Source organism: Carassius gibelio, chromosome B20, assembly GCF_023724105.1.
Source record: "Carassius gibelio isolate Cgi1373 ecotype wild population from Czech Republic chromosome B20, carGib1.2-hapl.c, whole genome shotgun sequence".
Classification (NCBI taxonomy): domain Eukaryota; kingdom Metazoa; phylum Chordata; class Actinopteri; order Cypriniformes; family Cyprinidae; genus Carassius; species Carassius gibelio.
The window spans coordinates 15,416,971-15,439,091 of NC_068415.1; the positions used below are offsets into that span (position 1 = coordinate 15,416,971).

The 22,121-nt window shown below is 36.3% G+C and overlaps 1 protein-coding gene across 1 annotated transcript in view; it reads left to right on the forward strand.

Annotated features, from left to right (window-relative positions):
- Positions 1–2,152: 2,152 nt before the first annotated feature.
- Positions 2,153–22,121, forward strand: part of daam1b (dishevelled associated activator of morphogenesis 1b) — a 57,468-nt gene continuing 37,499 nt past the window's right edge. The window contains 3 exon segments of the mRNA XM_052586337.1: positions 2,153–2,458; positions 15,401–15,673; positions 21,996–22,085. Coding sequence (XP_052442297.1) covers positions 15,491–15,673; positions 21,996–22,085 — 273 coding nt within the window. The 5' untranslated portion in view covers positions 2,153–2,458; positions 15,401–15,490.

Here is a 22,121-nt window from a genome sequence, read left to right on the forward strand (position 1 = left end):
CATTTACAGTAGGCTGTCTACACTTCCGAAGCCATGGACCTCTGTAAGGAATATTGTTTGTGTTTATACATTCCAGGCTACAACTGCATGTCGTTCTGAACTTCAACTGTCAGGCTTAACTACCATAAACACAGAACCAGGACAGGCAGGAAGAGCAAACGCTCTTAATTATCAGTTGATTGACAACTACCACACTTGTTCCACTGTGTTCAGGCTGTCATCGCTTGATTACCGAGGGTCGGCAGAGGTTGTTGGGACGTTCAGACAAGCTTTCCACAAACTCCACGGGAGGGTAGCTTCAGTGTTTTGTTCCCTGCTCTCCACAGTTAGTATGTCTGCAGCTGTCACATGGTCTCCTGTGCCAAAAAACCAACAATAGTTATTACACCCTTACCATCAGACATAAATCCAATTTTCTGCTGCTTGAAGCTTCTAGCATTAAGACCATTAGTCCATTCAAAGACGGGCGAAGTTGAGTTGTTTAGTTGTTTCACTGAATTGTATCAATAAGCTTTAATACATTTCCTGGAGGTCTCTGCAATGCATATTTGATATATTAAAATTTAGTAAGTAGTAAGTCTCTTATGTCCACCAAGGCTACATTTAATAAAATCAAGTAATACAGTAATGTTGTGAAATATTATTACAATTTTAAATAACTGTCTTTTTTCTATTTTAATATATTTTAGATGTAATTTATTCCTGTGGTGTCAAAGCTGAATCTTCAGCTTTAATTAATCCAGTCTTCAGAATCACATGATCCTTCAGAAATCATACTAATATGCTGATTAATATTTTAATATATATATTTTTTAAACTAATAAATTCATAACAATATATTTTCCCCCCGTACCTAGTACACCACAGCCCGGGGGCCCAAGATACTTACATGCAAGTTGTTAATGCTAGTCAGTGGCAGGTGGTATTTGGGGGAGGGGACATTGTCATTCTAGCTTTTTGCTGGACAAACATTTCTTCACAAGTTGGTCTCTTTGGTCTCAACAAACTGATTGATCGATCATGTGCTTCTTTATTCTCTTAGAGGTCTTTTTTTTTGGTCTCTATGCTTTTTTTGGCTTTGGGCTAGGCATCTGCTAACACAGTCTCTACAAAAGAGTTAAGATGATAATTAGCCTGCTTAAACCACAGATTCAGACTCTTTCACTCTCTAAGGGATAGTTCATCCAGAAATGAAATACTCTATGATTAACTCACCCTCAATCCATCCTAGGTATATATGTCTTTATTTTATAAACGGATACAATCAAAGTTATATGAAAAAAAAAAATATCCTGGCTCTTTTTTAAACTATAATTTCTAGCTGTGCCTACGTCCTATATCATACACTGGAATACCACTTTCTCATGAACACGCATATGATAGTTTGCAGAAGCTAGATATTAAATGGTCTATAACATTTTAAATATGGATATTATTCTTACACAAATGCATCAACTCACTTTACAAGGCCTTTATTAACTCTCCAGAGCTGTGTGGGACAATTTTTATGATGGATGGATGCACTTGTTTGGACTTCAAAATCTCAACTGCCATTCACTGCCATTATAAAGCTTGGAAGAGCCAATACATTTTTGTAATATCACTTTATTGTATTTGTCTGAAAGATGAAAGTCATAAACAACTAGGATGGATTGAGAGGGAGAAATGTAAATTTTTTGATGTACTATCCCTTTAAGTGGCCCTCAACATACACACACACACAAAAACAAACACATAGTTTACTTTGGTAAACGTGGGGACATTCCATAGATTCTATTGTTTTTGTATCTCGCCTCAACAGAAAACTTTCAGCATTTTTAGAATTAAAAGAGCTGCACATTTAGAAAATTTTTATAAATGAGGATAATCCAAAAGGTTTTGTCAGATATAGCTCACTTCTAGGTACAAAATATGGTTATGTACACACACACAAATAGCAGTGAACACACACACCTGGGTTGTCCATTTAACAGCCTTTCTCTAAACAGACTGTAAACAGTGCTGCAGCAGAACATAAGGCAAGAGAGAAAGCAGGGAAAGAAGTGAAGAGCAGTGGGCGGAGTCTAACTCTCCCTGTATCCTATGAGAGACCTGGGTAATGAAAAGAGGTGTGGCTTGTGGATAGTAACATCTGTGCCTGTGTCCTCAGAGAGAGAGAGAGAGAGAGAGAGAGGAAAAGACAAGGGGGTGCGTTTGTATGAGATGGTCTGTTGAACAGCAGGGAGACGCTGCATGGTTTTACCGGTCAGTCGATGAGGATCGCTCACGCCGGCTCTCAAATATGGAAGCATTCTGGGAATGATCTACGGCACATTTATGTTCAGAATGACTGAAGTGACATCCTTGAATTTACATTCTTCTCAAGCCTTTTAGAGAAGATCCTTTGGGCTTCTGGAGCCAGTCTTGTTTCCTCTTAAGGGATGTAACATTAAACGGACCGTAAGCAAAGGCATAAAGGGTAAGTAAACACAAGCAGAGGCTTTTCCATCTCATAACATTCTGAATGAACGTTTGCGGTGCATTTTTCCGGTGTTGTTCTTTAGCTGTGAGAGCAGCTGAGCTGTTTTAATAATTCGTAAAGCCATGAAGGGCAGGTGTGCGTTCTCTCACTGACTGCTGTGGACGTGTTCAGCTCTGCAGTGTGTCCGCTGAGTGACAAGACATGCGGCTTTCCTTTAATCATCCGAATTATGCATACAAATATAAAATGAGAGTATTAAACGCATTGCAGGCATCCATTTTAATATGACTGGACTGGGTGAGCAGAGATCACCTTGAAAGCAAACTGCTTTCACAAATGGATGAGTCTTTCCTTGCTGTATTCCTTATCTTGACCATTTTCTTGGTTGCATTTATTCTCATTGGATGTGCTTAAAGGAGAACAAGTTGTTTGGTTGCTTAACTCCAGCATGAGTGATTATTTTCACGGTATCTTTCATGCTCTGAGGTGTCATATTGAGTTAGCTTATGGTCTTTTGGTTCAAAATGTTGCTGTCACATCTGTTTGAAGTGCTACCCCACCCTCAGAGGTATCTGGGTTAAGATTGAGGCAGTTGCAGGTTCAAAGCAGTAGCTTCTGAGGCTTTATCTCTCTCTCTCTTGTTCTCTATTATACCTTTTTATTCTTTGATATGTTGCTGTCTTTCAGCTGTAGAGCTCTAGATGGTGTCGTTCATAATTAATGTAAATATTCGGGCTGATATCAAGGGAGAATTCTGCTGACCTATCAAATGTCTCATAGGCTAATGCTTAATTTAAATATTAAATGGTTTTTAATAAGAGGGGGTGGCTCACCTTCTGGATTGCATGATTTAAATTACGCTGACAGATTCTCATTTCACTGTGTCATCTGAATATTGAAGAAGCAAGTTAATTATTATTTTATTTATTTACTGTGGTTGTCCTTGGATTAGTGCAAAAAAAAGAGGGTTGAATGCTGGTCGAAGATACATTTGCTGGTTGCCAAGGCAACAGCAGTGCAAGGGAGGGACTGACAGCACCCTCAATGCAACGACTTTGCTACCCTTTTGCCATGTAATGCTTTCACATCACTGAATTTATATGTTTTGTCTGTGTTTTGTTATATTTATGCAATTTTAAATGATTTAGTTTATATGCATGGAGAAAAATGGATCGTATGTAAAGTGTATAAAACCTATTTTCTCACTATAGCTCGTTACCCTTTGTGCTTCAGCAAAATTGGCATTTCGTGAGGATGTCTCTAGCCTCGGGGGAAGTATAGGATCAAGTTAGCATATGCAGTGGTCAAAGGAGTCAGCGTGCCGCCATACATCTGAGTCAGGTGTCATTTCCTGTCAGTCGAGGTCTCTGAGCTCACCGATATCTCTCCACTGAACTCCTTCCATCTTTTATTCACGGCCAACACAACTATTGTGGCCCCCAGGCCGAGGCAGATTCAGACTGCCATCTGCAAGCCTGCCTGCTGCGTTTGAGCTAAATGTGGGCTACACTGACTCATTATTTAAGAGCTTTAGCTGTGTAAACCAGAAGAGTGCATTAAAAAGTCAAATCTGGCCTATGCAGATAATCTGCACCATTTCAAATTTTAATTCTAAGTTTTTTTAATATATATAATTTAGATAATTTAATATATTTTATAAATGTTTTATCTAATTATAATTTATTTATTTTTTTATGTCAGCTTAATTTTAATAACATAAAAGGATTTTAATAGTTTTAGTTTTAGTTGAAGGTAAAAACACTGCCGATGAACTAAGTGGCCGATATTAAAATATTATTCTAATTTGTCTTAATAAATAAACTTAAAAAAAAAAAAACTAAATATATTGTTTTAAAGTGAAAATTAATAATCACAACAATTTTAATGTAAAGTATAACACAAGGATAAATATTTTGACATTTGCTAATGATTACATTGTGCAGTTATTAAATTATTAGGGGTTTAACAATTAACTTCAGGTGAACATTAGCGACATCAAAGGTAATCTAAATGGTTAACATGGGAAATTTATATATTTAAAATATAATTAATCCAAAAACAACTAAAAGAAAAATTCTAATATTGACCAATAACCAGTATTTTGCATCCTTGTGAAAAATAAATGTCTACATTTAAAATAACACGATCTAGATGCTAGTTAATTGAGTTTAACTGGTTGAACATGGGGGATGGGGTTGGGTTTGTGTCAGGGCCAGGCTAGGATAATGAACCCTTGATAAAATGATCACCATTCTGTTAAACCCAGTTTGGCCTGGCCTCTCAGATGGGAGTGTCAGTGTGGAGAGGAATGCTCATGCTTTTGACCGTTGTGTGTGTGCTTGTGTATGCAGTTTGTGCAAGTGTCGAGAGGGGGGATGGTGGTCATATTGTCTGCAGAACATGTTTGACAGGCTGTCTGCAAGGGGGAGCAGCTATTCAAACCTCTTCATCTTCTCCTCCTGTTTTTCCTTCTAAATTACCCCTGACAGGAGGGAGTGTGGAATCTGAACCCCAGCTTTGGGTTCACGTTGTAGGAATCTCTGCCTGGCTCGTGCCATGAAGCTCACTATGGCCTTCCATCCAGATAGTGTGTTCCTTAAAACATGAGGGGGAGACCTAGCTGTTAGCTTGATAGCTTCCACCACCCTCATGATTAATGAAGGGCTTTTCTCACAAACGTAGTGTTACTCACCACCTCTTTCGAAAGCTTCAGTCTATATCTCACTCTCCAGGTCGAGTCCTCATGTTGGGAAGCATTCAATGGTTCCCCAGTGCTACTCTCCACAATGTTGATTTATGAAGCTATTTTAAGTGCAAGCATTATGAACTTATCGGTGTGTGAAATGTGTGCTGGCCCCGTCCCAATTGACACACTTGATGTGGAGTGGCCCTGTGGTCTTTGCTTTTGCACATTCATGAAATCCACAAGACCATAGACTGTCCTATTTGTCATGATAGGTTTGAGAAGGGTTCTCCTTTTAGACCTTTTGTTAACTTTTGTGGACTTCATAGTGGAATATTACCCAACAATCCTGGTGAAGGACAGTGAGGACTAATGTTCTCATTTGGGACACGTCCATTATTTCTCAAGCTTCAGGCTAGGTTTGTCCCTTTTTTCTTTTAATTGAGAGTTTGTTCGGCTATCATCAGTATTGATTGACAATAAAACCTGTTTTTATCAACTAGGCATCAAATGTAGACTTAGAAGATGAAGTAAGGGGTTGACACTGTGATTTGGGATATGTCCATTATTTGTCGATTTCTAGGCAAGGATCGACCCCTTCTTTGTGTCCATTGAGAGTTTTGTTCTAGTATCAGTATTGACTGACCTTAAGAGCTGGCTTCATCATCCAGGCGTCAAGTGTAGACCTGGAAAATGGCAAGGGCTAATGATGTCATTTGGTACGTGTCCATTATGTTTTTATTTATAATGTTAGGTTTGACCCCTTTTCATTTGATTGCAATTTTTTTCCTTGTATCAGTTTTCATTGATCTTTGTGAATGGCTTGGGGTTGACATTGTCATTTGGGACACATCCATATTTCTTGATTTCTAGACTAGATTTGATCCCTTTTCCTTTATTTTTATATCAGTATTTACAGACTATATAAACCGGTTTCATCAACTAGGCATTAAGTGTAGACTTAGAAGATGGCGAGGGATTATGTCTGTTTGGGATATATCTGTTTTTTTTTTCTAGGGTAGGTTTGACCCCTTTTCTTTCAATTCAAAGTTTTGTCCTGGTATCAGTATTTACTGACCATAAACATTTTATCAACCAGGCATCATGTTTGCTGCTCAATAATATCAGTGTGTGATGGCCATTACTTAACAACTTTTCACACAGACATTGATTTGCAGCACCAAATTGACTGGAAGTTATTTGTAGTGACATGAACAACATCAGTTGATGATGCCACAAAATTGAGCAGAGGATAACCTTATGCAAATAAACATTGAATGCAACAACTATCAATGGGAACGAGAGAGAAATTGAGTAGGAATGTAACACAGTGACTCTGTGACCTTTGTGAATTAATACCTCTGTGTAAACACTTTTTGGTTGTAGAATTGCATTCATTTTAAATGTTTCAGACAAGTGAAATGGTGTGCTTGCAGCCATAAAACGGATTAACACATGGCCTGTACATGTGTAGTAAAAAGCCGCTACCACTGAATGCCCTGTTGTCAGCTTTCTGAGAGAAAATCTGATTTGGCAGTCACTCCTAGAACGGTCCCAGGCCATTGCGTTATAATAACATTTGCACCCCAGGAACGCTCTTGTTGACTCTACGTTGGATACAGTCATGTACAGAATCAAAGCAACCAATTTAAACATAGACCACTGAGTTATTTTGTTTAATTTCATTTTATTAAAAGAAATGTCATTTGTGGAAAGCACTGTTGGAATAGGGATTGAACTACCGTTGTGTCAGTGAAGCAATTGTGTGAGTCTGTATTATTATTATTATTATTTTTATTTTTATTTTTTTTTATATATATAATTTAATTGTAAATAAGGTCAGACACTGCTGGAGTAGGGATTGCAAGTACTTGCACTGTGGCAGTTTTGGCAGTGTGTAGTTATTATTTACAAGTGCTGTTTTATTTTATTTTATAAAAACAGAGCTGTAAATTGTTTCAGACACTGTCTAGAGATTATAAGAGCTTATTCTGATTTAACTGGATTTTCAATGTAATCGTTGAAGGCTTTTCTTGGTTTGGGATGTTTCCACAGCTCTTATCATTATTAAATAAACTGGGCCAAAAAAGGAACTAATTTCACTTGACTGTGTACGCTGCTGCTAACCTACTAATTGTGGACTACTATTAATTGCATTTATTTAATGCTTAATGGTTTTCCTAGTACTTATACTTAAGTTAGATGAAAGACTGACTCATTGTGGATTGAATACTCAACAGAGAACACAGCCAGATTAGTAAGTCATTTGTTTTGCTCCACAGCATAGGCCTATATTATAATAAAATGTAATTGGCTTGTATTTGATGCTTGTTATGCAGTTTTAACCTTTTTCTGCACTGAATCCTAAATCTTCCCTATGTAATTTGGGCAACACTCCAGCCAAGTTATCAGATTAAGTGCACTTAGTTTTTGCTGTGTAGGAGCTGAGAAGAGAAATGGAAACATAGATGGAAAGATAGAAAATAGAAGGCTGAAACGGTAGGACAGAAATGGCTTTGTTTGGTAAAGGCCTTCCTGATGGGGTGAGGGGTGTTCAGACTGTCACAGTGGATAAAGTCACCGCCGGTATGTCCTGACACATGGCTCTCAGTCTTTGTGCTTTTGCTTTCATTTCTTTCTTATTCTGATGGCCTGACTGACTGAAAGGATGTTTATGTTGATTTCCAAACCAACACTAGACACTAAATGTCACTGTATCTCCACCCTTTGTCTGCAGGTGTATTGTTACTATAGTTGGTTTACAATGACTTGGGTGTGTGTGTGACCGTCTTTTATGCTCAGAGCAGTATGTAATGAAATATGTGAATGGATACAAACAAATAAGTGGCTTATGGCACACAAACAGCACTTTCTTTTCACTAGATCTGACTGAATGCAGATAAGCTGTTTACAGCTAGATCTTGGGGTTTGGATTCTGTTTTATGTAGATTTATTACAAACTGTATGCACATACAATTGATAAATTAGAGAAAATAATTGTTAATGGCAAAACCGGATAATGATTCCAATATTTATTACAGTTCTGATTAGGCTATCTCATTATTTTCTGTATGAAGCATCTGATTCGCCGTCAGTGTTGTTGTTGTTGCTGATTCACTTACTCACTACTTGTGCATATGGTGCGCAACAGTCTTTGGCATTGTGTTTTTCAAGGAAGATTGACTCATTCTGTGACACAAAAACAACAGAAGCAGTCTAACGAGCGTTGGATTCGAATGCAGACTTGAACCCAGTTACCATTAGCACCCTGAGGACACAGGAAGAGTGACAAAAGGGTGCGTGGTGAGATGGCAGCGGGGTTGAGCAGAACTCGGCTGGCTATGTGTGGAATGTGGCCTGTCAGGACAGGCCCATGGGGAAGATAAACCCTCAGCAGGGCCAGAGGTGAGAGAGTTGAAAGATTAATGCAGTTACTGTATCAATATGAACACCAGTGGGCTTACAGTGGCGATCTACATTAAACTCCTCTGTATAAATCCCTCAACAGTACCCCTCTCCCTTTTTGTTGTTGTGCTTGTAATGATTTTTGCTGCGTCTTTTTCTGACAGTTTTAAATGATTCCATGTTTGTTGCATTAGTGCGCTCATCTACTTGATTGTGTCGTGTCATTGTTCAGTACAGCTTATTCAGTCTTTTTACTTATTTAACAATTTTGGTTTCTGAAAATTCAGTGCATCCATACTGAACTATACCTTTACAAAGTAATGTGGCTTTGTTTTTTTTGTGTGATTTTCAAATAATGTTTTGTTTCAAATCAAAGTTTATGTTGTGGTTTACCTCATACAGTAGGTTGGTTTGGTTTGTGGTTTATAATGAAGACTTGTGCACTCTATTACACTGAACAAATACAGTTACATTTGTACTAATTAAATCTAAAAAACAACATTATTTATATAATCAAGTCAAAAACTATTTATCGTTTGATTTGGTGAATAATTTTTTTGAACCTGTTTATATTAACAAACAAACTGATTCAAACTGCTTACCATTACATCTAAGCACGAGCCAGAGAGGGCCGCTTACTAGGAATGTAGCGATTCACTCAACTCACAATTCAATTTGGTTCACTATTTTGATTTCACGATTCTATTTGATTCATTTTTTTTTTTTTTACAAAATTAGATTTAAGACAAATTATAAATTAAAGATGTCCTTTTATTATTGCTTGGACAAAATGCTGCACTTCTTTGTGAAATTTAAATAAAACTCTACAATAATATACTAATATAGCGCTTGCATATTATTGCTTGTTTGTTGTTTTTGATTGCTTCTATTTTCCTCATTTGTAAGTCGCTTTGGATAAAAGCATCTGCTAAATAACAAAATTTAAATAGAATTTAAATGTAAATAACAAAACTAAATTGAAATTTTAAATCAAGCCCCAAATCAAATAAATAACACAAATAAAATAAATCTCTTCATATAAACAAAATAAGGCTTTGTCTGTGCTCTTTCCATTTAAAATGAGAGGCAACCACTGCATTGAAATCATGATCCAAACAAAGAGGCTGCAAACATGAACAGTTTTTAATCTAAATTAGATTGTATAATTTCAAAATTTGAAGCAAAAACAAATATGATTTGACTTCAGTTTTGCAAAACTATAGATAAAGCATGAAACAGAAACGGCAGACGAGCTGAACGAGACGCAGATTCACTCTTTACCTGTAGGTGGCGCCTAATTAATTTCCTTGGTTTCCGCTGTAAACAAAGCATTGCTGCACTTATGAACTTTAATATGAATTATACAGAGGCAAGATGAAATTTTATTATTTATTATCTTTACATATTTTAATCTATTTTTAACCGGCATACGGATAATCGTTACATCACTGCCACTTACCCTAGCTGTGTTTGTGTAGCTAGTCTTTTTTCAAAATAGTTAAGCTGTAGTATCACTTTCAGCTTCTCAATCCTGTTTGTTAGAGCGGTGACATCAGTCATGAAATGTGTTTTTCTCACTCTATCACCTGCAACGGCTTCCCTATTTATCTTCTTTGGACAGGCTCATTTTTCTGGTTGTTCATTTGATATGTTGACATTCTTTCCATTTTGTTTGAAAGTTTAAACATCAGGGTTAATGTTTAAAGAACGTCGTCTGAAGGTGATTAGATTTTTATCATATTTCTTTTTGAGCTCTGTGTTTTAAGGTTACTAAATGGAATGATTAGAATCTACAGACCATTTCTTATTCTCCTGATACTATCTGTGTTTGAAGTCTCAAATGTATCTCAGTAAACACTTACTGCTTGTTCCTGCTCATCTGTCTTCCAGCTAAGTACACCTTGCACCTCTATGGAAATAACAAGGAAGTGATTTACAGTAAGCTCTTGCCCCCTCTGCTTTTGCCTCTCATGTTGCAGACACATACTGTAATGTGTCTATCACAGTTTAAAGGCTTTTGCATCAGCAGTAATTACTTATTGCTTAATCATAATCCGTCTATAAAAGATTAAGCGGCGGCCCCTATGGCAGTCACATGGCGGAGCGGGGGTTTGTTTTTTACTTTATGCAAAGCAGTCAGGTCACATGACCGCCTCTGTTTGTTGTGTCAGCTGAATGAGAAGAAAGGAGAGATTTATAATGTGGGTCAGCAAGTCATAACTTCTCTATGCAATGGTTTCAGTTTGAAATCTGGCCTGTTAAATGGCAATGCGTGAATGTAATAAAACGGAGGGAATAAACTATCATGTTAATAAACTTAAAAAGAGTCTCTTTCTGTTGACAGAACACTAAAATAAACATATTTTCTGCATAACACTAAGGTTAGTTTATTTTATTTGATCTCACTAGATTAGCAAGTTGTCAAAATGTAGAAATTTGGGCTGCTTATAAATATGTGCCAAATGTTAAACAGTGATGGAATCAAATATCATTTTAGTATGTATGAGGACAGGTTATAGCCTCTAGGTTACATGCTTAGTGAAATGTTTTGTGGTTTAGTTCTGTGTTTAGTAATCTGGCTTAAGCATCTCTGGCTTAAGTTCTCTGCTAGTTTATGTCAGTTTTATTAATGGAAAATAATGTTGCAATAAACATTTCTTAAGTAGTATTTTTGTAATCTTTTCCAGTAAAACATCAAAAAAAAAAGAAGATATTTTTACTCAAATACAAAACATATTTATTGTTAATATATAGTGTATTTTTTTAAACCAAATTATATGTTTATTTAAATTATGAGTGACTGATTGACTCTGTATAAAGAGACTTGTATGTATGCTTGTGTCTGATGACAGTGAGAATATCAGACTTTTTAACAGTTGTTTATTCCGCTTTGGTGAAAATGGAGGTCATTTTTATGTGCAATGAATCCTCATTCATTTCATCATCTCTTACTGTTGCAGTTCCAGCCATAACCACCTTCACTTGCAACGCAGCTCTCCAAACACCATTTTGGAATAAACCACAGCAAAGCTTTCCAAAAACTGGTAAAAACAAAACAAAACCAAAGACAGACTTGATGGGCCATATCTGACGCAAAATCCAAAATCCAGCCAGTCCATGTTAACTTACAGTAAACACAGACCACATGGGTTCTGGCACAGAGTGGACTTTCAAAAGGAAAATTGGACATTTGAAAGATTTTTTTCATAATATAAAAAATATTGTTTTCATAAATTAAATGTAAAAATATTTCATAATAATTATATTTTTAATTTATAATTTTTTTAGTAATATCTTGATGGTTTTTACAACTTGAGAAGCATAAAAGCAATAAACAATCAAGCAAAAACAAAAACGTATCCCTCATTATTTCTGCATAAAATAAGATAAAAAAATGTAATGGTATGAAAACATAAGCTTAATTAACTTAAAATGATTATAAAAAAATAATATTAAGAAAATTATTAATTTATCAACTTGGATGTTAACAGATTTTTACTGTAATTATTTTAACTGTAAAAAATAGTTGTTTTTGTGTGTGAACACAAATTGTCAGATGGTAGTATTCCTGTTATCAGACACACTGATTACTCACAAGTCATACTGTCTTGATGCTATCCTTATGGTTTAATGCTGTTAAAGGTTATTTTATTATCAGCTTGGACTCCGAGTCAGCCAGAGGTTAGACAGAGAATCTGAGCGAGTGTTGTTTGAGTCTCCTCACTGTACTCCAGGGCCACAGGTCTCTGCCACAGGGCACATGTATTGATATCGCACCACAGATAGAAAGGAATGTGTGGCGGCCCGTGATCTTTCGTGGACTGAGGGATGATCTCAGAGTTCACCCAACCAGATCACTCCAGTCGGTATGCAGGATGTCAGTAAGTGCAACCAGACGCTGACTGCTGGGTGAGGCGAGGAACGGCTCAGCTGGATTAGTAATATGTTGATGGGGTCTGTAAGATTGAAAAGAAGTCTCTTGTGCTCACCAAGGCTGCAAAATAGATTTGTTTTAGCTTTATAAATATATTGACTGTCACTTACTTTATTAATGTCTTCTTACACACAAAAATTGTACTACATCTTGCATGTTTTAGTTAGGTTTTCACAGCTGTTCTCCTAAGGATGAAACATATTACATACAGAACCCATTTGAAGTTTCAGTTGGGATTCGACCGACTCCAATTCCAGGGAGGGGCAGCTGGGAATTCCACTGTGGCAATGGACTGGTGGAGGGGTGTTATATTCAGCTGTACTCCAGCTGTGTGGATTTATATTGGTGACCGACAGGCGGTGAAGGGGCATTGGTGCCAGACTCGCCCACTCAAGGGAAGACTTGGCTAGGACCGTCTACATCTCCACCTACATAGCCTTCTCTCATGCACTTTATTTTTTCTCTTTAGTTCCTCGTTCTTTAATTTTCCCTAGAATTATCCTCAGACTTCTTCTTTCAGGTTTTTTATCTGGTTTTCCCACAGTGTGTTTTTCTGTGACCTCAGGGCAGCCATCTGTGATCAGAATCATCTTCCTTGGCCCACAGGGCAAACGGTTCCTCACTTTATCGGCGTTGACATGCCTCACAGGTGTTTACACACACCTGCACGTCTGTACGCCTGTCCAAGGCAGAGAATCTTGCTGGTTTTGCAGATTCATGTAGCAACCGTGCTGTTCATTGTTCAGGCCATGTGTTGTTTGTTTGTGGTTCCACACCCAAATGCAAAGCTGTAAAGACAGCTGATGGACCTTCTGCTGCTGGGCTTGAGTGACAGATGCTTTTATACAAAGAGGTCTATCGTACACTAATTGTTCTTACAACAGTTGTTCATATTCAATTTTTGGAAAGTATGAACATGAGAGGCTAGTCTTGGATTATTGGGTTTATGGCAACAATGGCAATGGCAATAGATTCAGTGTGGTTTAGATTTTTTAATTTATTCAAAAACAATGAAATAATAATGTAACTTTTTAAACCTTTATTTGAACATGTTTATATGTTCTGAATTAAAGCGCTGTCAAACGATTAAAGGTGGGGTAAGTGATTTTCTGGTAGTCAATGTTGATATTTGAAATCACTAAAACAAACAAGCGAACATGACACACACAAGCATATTGAAGCAACATTCAGCATATATTAGTTCGGTGAGACAAAGCAAAACTAATGTTACTGGCATAGTGAGAAGAACCAAAGCAACCTCTGAATTCAATCGCAGGCCTTCCCACTCCTTGAGTTCTCTCAAGTGCTGTAAAGCCGAAATTTACACAGGTGCTACTTCTTGCCTTAATCCTTCTTTTGTTCTGGAAATGTCTTCCTCTATTGTTTGTTTTCTGTCATCTCTATGTTACTGGCGTCGCTCGACTCGGCTAATGTCCATCCTGTGCACTGAGCGCTCTCTCCTCCACATCATGAGTAGACACGCCCCTTACTGCTGACTGGCTACAAGTTTGTTTTAGTACTTGGTCCAACTCGGTTTTCAAAAAAATACAAATCCCACCTTTAATCGCAAAATATCACATAAAGAAAGTTTTTGTTTATGTGATATATGTTTGTGTACATGTGCATATTTATTATGTACAGTACAGACCAAAAGTATGGAAACATTACTATTTTTAATGTTTTTGAAAGAAGTTTCTTCTGCTCATCAAGCCTGTATTTATTTGATCAAAAATACAGAAAAAACAATAATATTGTGAAATATTATTACAACTTAAAATAATAGTTTTCTATTTGAATATTCTTAAAAAAAAAATATTCCTGTGATGCAAAGCTGAATTTTCAGCATCATTACTCCAGCCTTCAGTGTCACATGTAACATCCAGTCTATCACATGATCATTTAGAAATCATTCTAATATTATGATTTATTATGAGTGTTGGAAACAGTTCTGCTGTCTAATATATTTGATGAATAAAAGGTTAAAAAGAACTGAATTTATTCAAAATTAAAAAAAAATCTAATAATATATATATTCTAATAATATATTTTCTTTACCATCACTTTTTATTAATTTAACACATCCTTGCTGAATAAAAGTATTGATTTTATAAAAAAAAAAGAAAGAAAAAAATTACTGACCCCAAATTACTGACCAGTAGTGCATATTGTTATTACAAAATATTTGAATTTTAAAAAGATAGCTTCTTTTTTTTTTTTTTTACTTTTTATTCATCAAAGTATCCTAAAAAGTATCACATGTTCTGAAAAAATATTAAGCAGCAGAACTGTTTCCAACTTTGATAATGAATCATCATATTAGAATGATTTCTAAAGGATCATGTGATAATGATCCTAAACATTCAGCTTTGCATCACAGAAATAAATGATAATTTTTTTTATATAGATAATTTCTTTTCTTTATTGTAAACACATATATTGTGACTTATTTGTCAATGACTCAGTGAAGTGACTTAACTTGCAGTCTCCTCTTCTCTTATTTGTCATGTTTGGATTTTATAAAAGGCTTTTTATTTTTGTTTGTGGTCAATGAAACCCAGGATTTCTTTCTATCGTCCTAAATATAGATGTGGCCTAACACATGTGCATGCAAGCTGTGTTAATTTGCACATTCTCTGTAATCCTATGTAGGGAGTGATGCATTGTGGTCCGTAGTCGCTCCTGTGATGTGGTTAGTTGGAATGAGCCAATCTGATGATTACATGCATTGTCATGTGACTACTTGTGGTGTCGACTAGGCCTAGGGGAGTCTTTCTGGGTTGACATCTTGATTTAGAGTTTTAGATGTAGCAGAACTGTTAGATCATCAAGTTGTTGCCAGGACTTTATCAAGGCTGATGGAAGTCTTTGTCCTGAGAATAGACCTCAAGTCTTGACAAAAGTTTTTTTTTTCTTACAGGGCTGAGTGACGCAAGCATAGCTCTCACCTGGGGGAGGACCAGTACTCCCTCATTCCCATCATCCCTTTAGCCCCCACTCTGAAGCAGCCATGGCGCCACGGAAACGCGGGGGCGGAGGGCACGGTGTGTCCTTCTTCTTCTGCTGCTTCCAGAGCAGTGACCACCCAGAGATCACCTACCGTCTGCGGGAGGACTTCGCCTTGCAGACCATGGAGCCGGCGCTGCCCATCCCCAACTATGATGAGCTGGACGCCATGTTCTCAGAGCTGGTGGTAGGTGCCAACTTCTAACATTTCTGTATAGTTTTATCTCTGCTCACTTTGTTTCAGGGACAGATCTATATCAGCCAGAACAATTACTCTTCCAGTATTTAACAATTATATTATATTACATTACATTACCATCCAAAAGTTTGAGGTTGGTAAAAACATTTAAAAGCAGTGTCTTATTATGCTCACCAAGGCTACATTTATTTGCACAGTTTAATATACAGTACAGTTAAACAGTAATATTAGGAAATATTATTACTCTTTTCTATTTGAATATATTATAAAATATGATTAATTCCTGTGATGGCAAAGCTGAATTTGCAGTGTTACTCCAGTTTTACCGTCACATAATTTGTCAGAAATCATTCTAATATGTGCTCAAGAAACATTTATCTTTTTTCGCCCAGATTCTTTGATATATAAATGATTTATTGTAAACATGATATGTTTTTTTACGGTCACATTTGGACAAATGTTATGTATCCTTGCTGAATAAAAGTTTTAATTTGTTAAAAAATTCTTACTGACACCAAACTTTTGAACAATAGTGTGCATTATTCTAATTTATTTTATTTTTTATTTAGTTATATATAGTAAATATATAACATTATACATGACATAATTAACATTATTAATATTACTACTACTAATAATAATAAAGTAAGCATTTTTAGCATCACAGTAGTATTTTTATGTGTTGAATGTGGAGCTAATTAACCAAGAACCAAAGCGTTATTTTTCACATACTCAGTTCCTCCTCCTTTGCACTCTAATTAGCATAATTAAGGAGCTGTAATTGATCCACCAAACATGTTGTCTTTAATCCTTGCTTGAATAGAAATCGCAGCAGTGTGGCGTGCTGCAGACTTTGCCTCTCTCTCTCGTCTCCTCCTTCATCTCTGCCAGCTTTCACTTTGCACATCAATGGGTTGCATTGAGTGGCCTTGTGTCTTGGACTGCACTGCAGTGTAATTGCTTGTTTTTGGTCTGACCCACTCTTAACCTTCCTTCCCTGTACTTGGGTTCGAACTGATTTGTTCAACACAAAGCAGTCGCAGTTGCTGTCTTTTCACAGCCCTCATAGAAAGATTTCATGCTCTCAGCACGCGCCGTTCTGGCAAATTATTGTTGAGTTTGTAAACCGGTGTTGCGTAACTGGCAGCATGCTTGCTTATTCACATGTTGTTTTTCATGAAAAGTAATATTATGTTTAGTAGAGGACACCTTGGTAATTATTTGAAATATTGTAGCTGACATTTATTTAGAGGTTATTATGCAAATGCCCCTTCATGTCAGGACTTGGCAAAGTCTTCTTAAAAATTAATCATATTCAGCCCACTGAGTGCATTAGAATTGCAAAAATATTCTTAGAACAAAGGGGCTTTTCAGGATGAAATGAAAATAATGAGGTACATGAAGGGAGTTTCCATGTGATTTAGCCATGATATGTCTTTTTTATAGAATAAGATTAGGTATTTTGTGTTATGATTGGCCCCAGATATAACATTTGAGACTCAACCAAAATTATTGCGTTATAATCCTTTTATGGTATAGAATCCAAGTGATAGTTCAACCAAAAATTTAAATTCTGCCATTGTTTAAATTACGTGAATTAGGGAAAAAAATTTTTTAAAGAGTGTAAGCTACTGGTTGCTCTTATCCATACAATTACAATAAATGTGGGCATAGAAGGACCATAAAAATTTGTCCACATGATTGATTTGTCTTCAACGATTTTAATTCCATTAGCTTATCATGTCTAATTGATTCATTCACATATTGGACATTGCGATTTCTTTTTATGACCACACCAAAGAGAGCTAGAGTTGATGCCATTATTTTCATTGAATAATGACTAGGGTTGGGTATCAATTGGGTTTTATCCGATACTGGTGCCATTTCAATACTTTTAAAATGGTACCGGTGCCTGAACCGATACTTCTGTAAAAATAAATGAATAAAAAAAGCCTAAAAGGGATAACATTAAAGAACATTAAAAAGATTTCAAATAAATCCATAGCTTTCACACGCCCCATGGATGCTCTCATTTCCAAAGTTGTGCTTCCCTTACTCTAAGGCTGATAAATGTATTTCACTCTGATATTTAGTTAAAATGAGTGCTGTAATGACTGTATGTTCATTCTTTATAAAGTAACAACAATGTTGTTTTTAAAGTACAGTCTTAGGCACTTTAGTATCTTAAGCCAGTTATTTATATATTTTGCTGTAGCGTGTCAGTAGAAAATATCAGTTTACATTTCCAAACATTCCTTTTACCATTAATTTTAATAATAATCTAGTGAGATTGTTGAATGCACAAGCAGTCTGACAACAGACTGCCTAAGACTAAGACTTTTGCACAGTAGTGTATGTATAAAGTACGTATAATTAGATTAAGTATATTTAAATAAGTACAATTAAAGTATACCTTCATATGTGTTAAGAGCTCGATTGTCGCTGGAGGAAACAGCTGTGGTTGGATGAGCGGTGAACGGACTGAAAACTTTACAGTAGATGAAAAACCGATTGCTCCCCCGTTACCCTTAATAAACTGTATTTATGACAAAGAACTGCACAGATACAGATATTCTAACAATCTTAACGATATACACACCTTGTATCCTCCGTTTCTGTTTGAGTCTGCTCCGCCGCGGTCTGCTGATTGAAGAGCGTGCTGAAAAACTGAGAGGAGACAGATCTGACACCGTTTTCATATGAAATTTAAGCGGACTGACTCTGAAGCGATCGCAAATTTGTGTACAGTTTATGGAGCGAAATTCTATAGGCCCGCTAAAAAAGCCTAGCGATATTGTATAAAACAACTGAAGATAAAGCACTGTTTACATCTTATGTGTTCATTAAAACAAAATAATTGCTTCCTGGGAAACTGACGCAAAGCCTCATCAGAGTGCAAAGACAAAAAAATTACAAAAGCTGTCATATTATTTTGCATTTGGAGACATATGCAAAATGCGTGGGGAAGTAACTGTGAGAGACAGTTATGGGAGGTAATTATACATAATCATTTTGATGACAAACTTGAATGACTAAAATAACATTTGAAATGGTGTGCATTGAGAGATTGGTCAGCTGGTTAGTCCAATTACCCAGTCATAGAGCTGCTGAGGCAAAGTCTCATGAGTTTTTTCTTTCTTTTTTTTCATCTTGGAATTAATTCTGTAAATGTTTACCTCATGCATATCGTACCATCTCAGTTAAACACATAAATTGTTTAAGCACATTTTAAGATTTTATGCACATCTTGGCTTTTTCATTTAGCTTTTTTAAGTGATTTCCCAAAGTGTGCATCAAAATATGTAAATGGAAACAGCTATAGTAATTGCATATTTTCAGGTGAGCTATCTTTTTAACATTTGTATAAAGCATGTAGGCATAGTTAATGCCTCGATAAACCATTATAGTGTAATGAATTACTTATTTTAAACTGTAAAACTAATTTGGTTGATGTAATTCGAGAGTTATCCAACTGTATTCTCTAATAGAGTGCAAGTTTATTTTAATCAACTTGATTTGACAGCCCAATCACATAATGCACAGTCTACAATAGAGAGTTTATGTTCTACAGTGGACGTTTTCCTCATTATGAGTGTTGAAAGGTTTGCTGTGGTAATGTAGAGCATTGATAGATTGATGCACACAGCCCAGGCTCTAATGTTTGTTCTGCAGCTGAGTGCTGGGGCTTGATGTGGCGTGCTGGGTTCAGATAAGGCAAGGTGTGGTTTTCTGCATGAATGGAACATCCTGGTTGTAGTCTGGCTGCCCTTGACTGTAACAAAACACTGTACGTGTAAGGTCTTCATGTGTATATGCTGGGGATGTCTAGACTTTCTGCTGACTGTGCAGCTTGTTTCCGATTAAGGCCAGGGGATTCACAGGAAGATGAGAGATGGAAGAGACACCAGGCCGGATGAGAGGAACAGCAGCTCTTCCCTGTGGAGCATGAGGGACACCTGTCACCAAGAACTTCCAGACAGGAAGCCATTACCAGATTTGGCAGACAGATCTCTGTGTAGCTCTACATGCAGGGATTTACAGTGAGAGATGTGCGCTGAGAGGCCTCTTTATTAGGTTCTGCTGCTGAAATGGGCAGGTCGATCCTTGAATGTGATCCAATTCAGTTCGTAGAGTTCACTTTCAATCAACTTTGACTGCTGAAACGGTCCTTTTCCAATATCATGTTCTGCAGGTGTTTAATAGGAATGATATGATAAAAATCGCATGTGTTTAAATTAAAAAATAAATTAATTAAATTAAAAAAACAACACGCTGAGATCTGCATTAGTGGACTGCTAGCTTTATTGAACAATGTATATTATGCTTAACTCTGTCCCCGCCAGCATTTTTTAAAAGTTGCCAGCCGCCACCAGCGATTTTGATGATTTTCACTCAAATTTGGTAGACTCCAGTATATTTTGCTGTATGATTATTTGAATATGCAATATACCAAAATAAAGATCAGAGCCTCTACCTTTAATTTTTTTTATTATTATTATTATTCTAGCTTAAAGCATTCCTTTTTTTTTTTATCAACACTTGAATATAGGTTGGTTTCACAAAAAGGCATAATTTTTAGCAAAAAGCTGAGAAAATCAAATTTTTGTCAAAAACTACATCTGGATAATATTCAGTGGGATTATAAAAGCATAAATCCAGTAAATCGGTTCCATCAATACCTCCCAAGCTTGCACAGACATGTAATGTACCACTTCCTGGATCAACATTTTACTCTCTAACATTATGCATTTTTCATTTATATGCTGTCTATTGCTGATGATCGCTTTAATTTTAATATGCATCAGTTTACATAAGAAATTGCTAATTTCTCCTTCCTGTTCATGCATGTTTTTGTTTGGGATGTTTTGTACTCGTTCAGAAGATGTGTAATAGTGCCCCAAGTGTTAACAGTGAAAACATGAAAAGCCATAAAAACTTGTCAATGGTGGGGAAGCGTTGTCCTCAAAATGACGAAAGAACTAGTCAATGGCGGGGGAAGAAACTATATAATTTTTTTTTTTTAAAGAAATTATTACTTTGCAATAAGGATGCAATAAATTATGAAATATGACAGTAAGAACTTTTATAATGTTGAGAAAAAAATTCTGTTTCAAATAAATTATATTTGAACTTTATATACATCAATGTATTAAGGTTTCCACAGAAATATTAAGCAGCATATTTTCAGCATTGATAATAATAAGAAATGCTTAATATTAAAAAGCTTGCAGTGTCTCTGGAGGACAACAGAATGCTTTGTAAGAGGACATTAAAGAGAAAAACACCCTTAACAACACCCTTTCTGATTGTTCACCGATCTAGTTGCATCCAAGTGAATGGATTTATGATATACATTCTAATATTAATATTTTTGTTTGTGTGTGTGTGTGTGTGTGTGTGTACAAGTGAAAATTCACAGTGGGATCATCAGTTTGCATGGGACTCCCATGTCGAGAGCAGCTAACAAACAAACCAGGGCTTTTTTTGTGGAAACCCACACCCACTGTGAGGACAAACACAGCACAACACAGTGATTGTTGTGGTGAACTGCTATTTCAAGGACAAAACAAATGAAATTGCAAGTGGCCGAAGTTTATGACTAGGACTTTCATTGCCAAAGGCATTGATTGTTCCGTCGACAGTCGTTCAGTGTTTACAGATGGTTTTGGGCAGAATTCACAATACTCCCCAGAATGCTAAATTAGACAGAAAAAGTTACTGATTTTAACATAATCACAGATTTTCATTATAAATATTTAACTCATACTAAAAAGATAAATGCATAAAAGACTTCACTTACAATAGCTGTATTATTTATTTTCATTTAATTCCGTCCTATTTTTACCTGAATTGCAGTTTTAGTTCAATTCGTATTAATTTTCACTTCAGGATTTTATTATTAAACAAGCATTGGCATTTTCATTTGATCTGAAAAGCTTTCATTAACTGAGATATATCCACTGTAATCCATATGATTCATTCCCTTCGTGTTTTCCAAACTCAAGTCAAGTGAAGTTCAAGTAAACTTTGGTTTATTATCATTCCAGCCATAAGTCTGCAGTGGAAAGAAATGTCATTTCACCAGGTTTGCTATCATGGACGTTTTGTTCCCTGTGTCCTCCTCCCTGCTGGGGGATTTGAGGAAGTATTTGTGAGTGAGGAGAAAGTTGAAAAAACATTCTGTGGTTTCCACATGCTGTTATCATTGGTTTGTGGGTGGATATTGACCCTGCCTTGAGGGGTTTACAGTTTGTTTTTGCCATGTCCAGGTTCAAAAATAACTAATCTTTTTTCTTTTTCTTTCATTTAGGATGAGCTGGACCTCACAGAGAAGCACAGAGAGGCCATGTTTGCCTTACCAGCAGAAAAGAAATGGCAGATATACTGCAGCAAGAAGAAGGTTAGAACTCTCCTACATTAGATCATTGTGTGTGTG